Source organism: Pteropus vampyrus, unplaced genomic scaffold, assembly GCF_000151845.1.
Source record: "Pteropus vampyrus isolate Shadow unplaced genomic scaffold, Pvam_2.0 Scaffold65, whole genome shotgun sequence".
In the NCBI taxonomy this organism is placed as follows: domain Eukaryota; kingdom Metazoa; phylum Chordata; class Mammalia; order Chiroptera; family Pteropodidae; genus Pteropus; species Pteropus vampyrus.
The window spans coordinates 3,248,656-3,255,135 of record NW_011888846.1 but is presented as its reverse complement, the minus strand read 5'-3'; the positions used below and the strand labels follow the sequence as shown (position 1 = coordinate 3,255,135).

The 6,480-nt window shown below is 44.0% G+C and overlaps 1 protein-coding gene across 3 annotated transcripts in view; it reads left to right on the top strand.

Annotated features, from left to right (window-relative positions):
* Positions 1 to 6,250, top strand: part of RASAL2 (RAS protein activator like 2) — a 252,763-nt gene extending 246,513 nt beyond the window's left edge. For all 3 annotated transcript variants that reach the window (XM_011361240.2, XM_011361239.2, XM_011361237.2), the window contains one exon: positions 521 to 6,250. In XM_011361240.2, coding sequence (XP_011359542.1) covers positions 521 to 685 — 165 coding nt within the window. In that variant the 3' untranslated portion in view covers positions 686 to 6,250. The remainder of the gene's footprint in view (positions 1 to 520) is intronic.
* The last annotated feature ends 230 nt before the right edge of the window (positions 6,251 to 6,480 follow it).

The window sequence follows — 6,480 nt, the reverse complement described above, 5'->3', positions numbered from 1 at the left end:
TGTGGGTGACTATAAACTGCCACCGTGTATTGTTTTTAATTTTAAGCACAATGTGAATTCTCTGCAAATGTGACTGATGTGCCCTCTGTGGGGCCTAAGAACCCATAGATCACTCGCACTTCTCCTCTGTGAAATGAAACCTCTGGTGCTTCTTTCTTTGCGTCCTAGTTTCCACATTTTAATTTTGACCAAAAGCACCTAATACAGTCAGGCACCTTGACACATGTGTCGCATAATCCAAAGTAACACTCGATGTCATTTTTTACATGATGTCCTAGTGTCCCAAGGGACAGTAATAACAAATCCTGCTGTGCCAAAAGGAAAAAGAGACCCACTGGGCTCCAGGGAAGCTGAACCTGACTCGTGCGCAGAAAGAGGCAGAGATGTTCCATTTGTCTGGGAAGCATCATGCGTCCTGCTGTCTGATAGAAAGCATCAGAACAGTCGCTCAGTACAGAAAGGAGTACGGTGCGATTCTTTTGCATGTGGCCCAAATAAAGCCAGGATTGGTGTGTTGTAGGAAAAACGGATCGTGTCCCTGGATTCGGCCAACACCAGACTGATGAGCGCGCTGACGCAGGTGAAGGAGCGGTACAGCACGCAGGTCCGCAACGGCCTCTCCCCCACCAACCCCACCAAGCTGTCCATCACGGAGAATGGTGAATTCAAAAACAGCAGCTGCTGAGGGGCTCTGACCAGACAGGCTGCAGGGGACCGCAGGGGACCTCACGCGCTCCTGCCCTGCCCTTGCCCGGCCCGCCGCTTCAGAACAGCGCTGCGGAGAGAAGGCTCGAAGGAGGAAAAGAATCTTGTCTTTCAGGGCACAAGGCTAAGACCTCCCAGGTCGATGCTTTCCCCCATGTCTCTATGTACATAGGGAACTTAGTTCTGGGCCATGTACAGAAAATACCACTGTAATATACCAAAAGGAAGTTAATAATGTAGATTGCCTTTTTAATTATTGCTATTTTTATTATTGTTTTCCTCTTGTTGAAAGCACTGCAGTTGTTAGAGGAGGAAGGTAGAAACTAAGTGTGAGTGAGAAATGAGCCCAGGGTTCAGTAGGTAGAGACCACGTGTCTGTCTGTGTGTCTGTCTGTCTGGTAGAAGCGCACAGCGTGCAATAGGACATTGTCAGAAGAGTTTTTCAGGGATTCATCTGCCAGTTGAGAAACTCCACTCCTGCTCCCTTGTCCTTTAGGAAAACATGCAGATACAAAGGTCCAAACAAAACATTCGTCCCGTTGATCAGCCAAGACTGGATTTGGACGGACAGCTAATCCGATTTGCGGATACGCTGTTTCAGAGGGCAGATGAGAGCTCTTGCATCAACACTGGACTTTAGGACTGATTTCTGTTAAACCCCCGTTGATGTTTATTTCCTTCTGTCTGTAGCAGATGGGAATTTTCCATTTTAGGTAGGGGGCTTTTTTTTTTTTTACCCTAGTTGTAATAAAGGGCGTTTTTTTCCCCCCCTCTTTAGAGTTTACAAAACTATAAATATTTGTGTCTCTACATACTGTCTTCACCTTCACAAACCCACTGCCCTTTCCTCCCCCACGGTGGGGGCGGCATCTCACCTGGAGAAGCAATTCAAATATGCTGTCCATCACCCATCCGAAACAAACACCCTTCCGTGCAGAAAAGGGCTAACCATACCGTAGCAGGAATCTCTGACTATTTCCTATTTAAAGAAAGAAAAAAACATTTTCTATTTGTAAGTACTAGCATATCTCTGGGCAGGGTCATTTTATCTGAATCTTTAACTTTTAAATTGCTTCTTTCTCTACTCCCCTAAGTACAATTTGGAAAGGAAATCTGGAGCATCACTCTCTTAAAAGTGATGACGACTCTTGTACAAAAGAAAAGTGGAAGAGTGAAGACAGCATGTCCCGTTGCTTTTTCCCGTGCTCTTAGGATTGTCGATAATGACCCAATGTCACCAGTTGTCATCCTTGGCTTTATTGTAGGACAGAAAAAGTCGTGGGAGCTAATTTATTTTCTTTTTCCCGAAGGTGTGAAATGTCATCTTGAATGCAAGCTTTATTATCAGAAGTATGGAATGTTATGTGTTAGGACAATACATATACAAATATATATACACATATCTAGTCACACGTGTACATATAACCGCACAAATAGGAAAAGTTCATGCCTTCTGTGCTGTCAGATATAATGTTAAAAGGGTTTTGAATCTTTTAAGCAAGATAGAAGTCGTCATTTATATTGAGAAAGGACATTTCTCAAAAAAGGTAATGATGTTTATTTTAAATTATAAATTTGAGGAAATTTTATAAAAGGAAAAGCAGAGAGGAAAAAAGAAGACCTGGGGGAGTCGCAGGCGCGGAGCGAGTGTTTCTACCTGACAGAACCTGGGAAGGGAACAAGAGAGCAGAGCGTTTACCTGTCGTGTCCTCCCTCGAGCGAAGCCCCGACAGGGGCACCAAGCACCCCGTTTCCCCGCACCCCAGCTCGCATTCTGGCCTCTGGGGCGCTCTCCTCTCTCAGATGGGTCTTTGTGTTGGACCTTGCGTCTCAGCAGCCTCACTGTGGCTCCCCGATCCGTGACCTTTTAAAACATTTCCCTTCGTAACCCTCCCGTTTCTGCCAGTCAGAGATGTAAAGCAGGACCTGCTCATGTTGCTTAGCCGAGCTGCAGCCTTCATGCCCACATGTTTTAGCACTTGCTTATTTTCTTGATTTTCAGTAGTTATTTTACAAATTCTATCCCTCTCCTCCAAGCTGAGGGCACACTGTGGTCAAAATCACTTACTTTAATAGAAAAAAAAAATGACCAATTCTGAGGTAGTGGGAGGGGAAAATGCAAACGTAGGTCTGTTCTTGTCTCTGCTCTAGCCAGGTCTTATCCATCCGTTGTGCCGCAGAGAACATGGAAGAGAATTGTCAGTCCCAGCGGTGTTAAGTAGGTAACGTGGGTGGCGGCTCGCCCTGCGGTTTAGATTAGAAGAGCTCAGGTGTTGGTCGTGGATTACAGAGGGCTCGTCAGCTCACCTGTACTGGGCGTGGGGGAGACAAAACATCACGTTTTTGATGGATGCAGTATATCTCGTTGGCGTGTGGGAGCGCCGTAGAGCTGCCTACTTTGGAAGATGAAATGCCCCCAAATGTTTGGATAGACTGTGCAGCCCTCTGTATCAGGGTATCTTGAATGAAGAGGAGAGAGTAAAAGAAAAATTATAAAGTGAGAAGCTGGAAGTTCAGAGTTATTGCCAGATTAACTTTTAGATTATCCTTTGAACCTATTTCTATCCAAATATTTTTCTGAGGTTTTATTTTGCGTGTGTGTGCGTGTGTGTGTGTGTGTGTGGAAAAAGGCAGCAACAGCTGATAATTTTTATGGAGGTATTCCTTAATTGGCTTTTCTTCAGCCCAAATAGGTACAGACTTCTGCTGGGAGGTGGGACATGGTCGAAGAAACGGGTGAATTAAGATGGCTGCCGACATGTCACCCGACGCGTCACCACATTGCGGGGCGCGGCATAGACCCGGGCCGAGTGGAATTTAGACTTCAGGAGAAGTGCTTGCTTGCTAAGTGCTCGTCTAGCTGATGAGCAGACTCGGCCTTTAACAAGGATAATGTCGGTAAGATTTAGGAAAAAGCTTCATGTTCCCCTTTGGTATCACTGGAGCAATAAGCATCCTGGGCTGAAGCAGCAGAGGGAGTTACATTTCCATCAGGTCAGCACGTTCCCTGAATCTCTGCAATTTGAGCCTGACCGACGGGAGGTTATATGTAACTAAGTCACTGGAACAGACACTGGAGCAGTACTGTGTCCCAGGCTGTCACCTAGGGCGGTCTTTGGTGAGGGGAATGTGGGGATGAGGTGATCGCGCTGCTGCGGCTTTGCGCGTTTTGCACTTGGTGCCGAGGTGGTCAGACGAGCTTTCCGTGGTCCGCTTCCACCTTTACCTGCGATGGTGTCGATCAGCACGAGAAAAAGTAGCATTTCTGTCTGTGACTGTCGTGTGTCCGGGAGAGGTAGCTTGACTTAAGTAAAGCCTTTCACCTCTCCTGTGCCTGTGACCTTTGTTTATGGGTCTGTTTATGACTCTCACGCTGTCCTCAGAGGGCCACCTAGTTGGGAACAGTTCTTAACATGGAAGTCCCAGAACGAGACGATTGCCATCGAGTGCATCTGCTCTGGTGTTTCTCTTGCCTTCCATCCACGTCTAGTTCTGGTCATCTCCAGTGTGGAGTCCTGTGCAGGCTGGTCGTGGGCCTGAACTCGGGGAAGGAACCCTCTGCAGGATCCTCCGAGCCCCAGGCTGACACAGGCTAGCCTTGTCACTGGGCCTGAGTCTGCAGCTCCGGCGCCCAGGCCACAGCTCCACAGCATCTTCAGCCGCCTTTGGAGGCCGCCTTCTCTGCGGACTGTGGAAAGCTAAAAGGGCTTTCCTCGACCTCCTCCTTAACCTTTCCCGAGTCTGGTAGTGACATCTCCCGCTTGCCCTAGCAGTGAATAGTTACTTTCCCACCCCTTCCTGGGGGCCAAGAATTTGGGATACTTTGTTTTTATCAATACATCGATTGAAAGGACCTATTTTACTAGTTTTTTTAAAAGAAGTTACATTGGCGTGTTGAATTTTTAATAGAATCTCTTTTTGTGTTTGAGTGACTGTTGTTAGTTCTAGAAGCATTCTCTTGTCGTCATGACCCAGTTCCAAAACTCTAGAGTTTAGGAAAGACAAAAGTGATGAAATTTGCATGAGGAAGAATAAATATCTTATGAGGCGGGAAAGAACCTGAGGAAGATAACGTGATCCAAAAGGGAACTCATGGCCAGCAGCCCCCTCAGCAGTCGGAAAGTTCAAGGCAACAGGGATTCATAGCCTTTGCCGGGAGCTCTTAAAATACAGAGCTGTATGGAGAGGCAGTTTCTGTAGACAACACGTCCACACCCGCACAAAACACAGTTCCTAGGGTCTCCTTTTTCTGAATGTTGATCTATCTTATAGAGCAGTGGTTCCCAAACTTTCTTGGGTGTTTCAGATTTTATGCTCTCATTTGTTAGATTTTATGACAGTGGTTCTCTTTTCTTTAAAGTGTACCATATGTGTTATATGTATATATAAGTTAAAGTAACTTGCAATTGATTTGGTTTGACATTATCTCAAGACCCTTGGATGTCATTAGTGATACCTTGGGGAGTCATAGAAAGGAAATTGAATCTCACAGGTCTGAGAGCAGGATCCAGAAAGTAGTTTTGGTTCCTGATCAGTTAGTTAATCCTCAGGCGACTGAGTACCCCACGCAGCAGGACTTAGCAAACGCAGTAAGCCACCCAAGGAAAGTAAAATGGTAGTTTTTGCCCAGATTTCAGCATGCATTTTAATTTCCTACTCAGTTGTTATTTTTCATTCGAATGCCCTCGTTTTTTCATTTTTCTCTAGGAAATATTTTAGTTTGGGACTGAAAACCAGATTTATCTGTTGTCGTAAAGAGATTTCCACAGAAGCTGTGTTTTAGGGACCTCTCTCATCTGTGTGGGAGTACAAATATTTATGTAAAGATATCATATTTATGTCGTTTTACACTCCCAAGGGAAAGTTTCAGTTCTCAGTTCACCAAAATTGATTCAGTGACCACTATCCTGCAGAAAAGTTGAAATAAATAGTAAAGGTTAAATTTTGAATGGTGCTTAGACATTTCCTAGTTACACTAAAATTAACTCAAGCAGATAGCTGCACATTAACCTGAATCACACCTGTGAGGATTTTACCTTCTAAATTTGCTTTCGTTTTTCATCTCCAGGGCCTTAATAAAAGTGTGTTAATACACACGACTATTTTACAATGATAGCTCTAAATAATTTATTTTTTATTTCAAGAAAGAGAAGTACACCTTAGAAAAACAAAACCCAAGATTTTATTTTATTTTTAAAGCCATATTTTTGTGCTAGTAGCACTTAGATTGTTCCATATGTGAGATCCATATCTGCATTTCATTACCTGGGTTTGTTCTAAAGAAGATTTATTTTTGTTCTGTGAATAATTTTTGATGGTTCTTGTACATGTACAGATATAGATAACGTTTGAGGTCTTTTATTGATAATCCTACAAAGAATACAAATAAACTTTAACTTTAAACATTTTTCAGACTAAAGTTGCTACTGTATTTGACATATTACTCTCTCTTAGCATTTATCTGGGTGATTAGGACACTTGGATTCAAAAAAAAAAAAAACCAGAAAGAAAACCTATGCAGGAACATTATTTCGAAGGTGTATTTTAATATTAAGAACAATGTCTTAGAATTCCCCAACTTACTGGTAAGAAATTTTTAGCTGTAGGGCAAGTAGCTGGCGGTCACATGTGTCGTAATGTGATGGCATCCTTGGAGAGCTCCTCGTTCTGGAGAATTTGAAATCTCTTAGCTTGTCACTGATAAAGAACGTGTCCACTTTCCTTGGAAGTATGACCCCACTTAGCCTCCCAGACCGCTGCCATCCTCTCTTAATC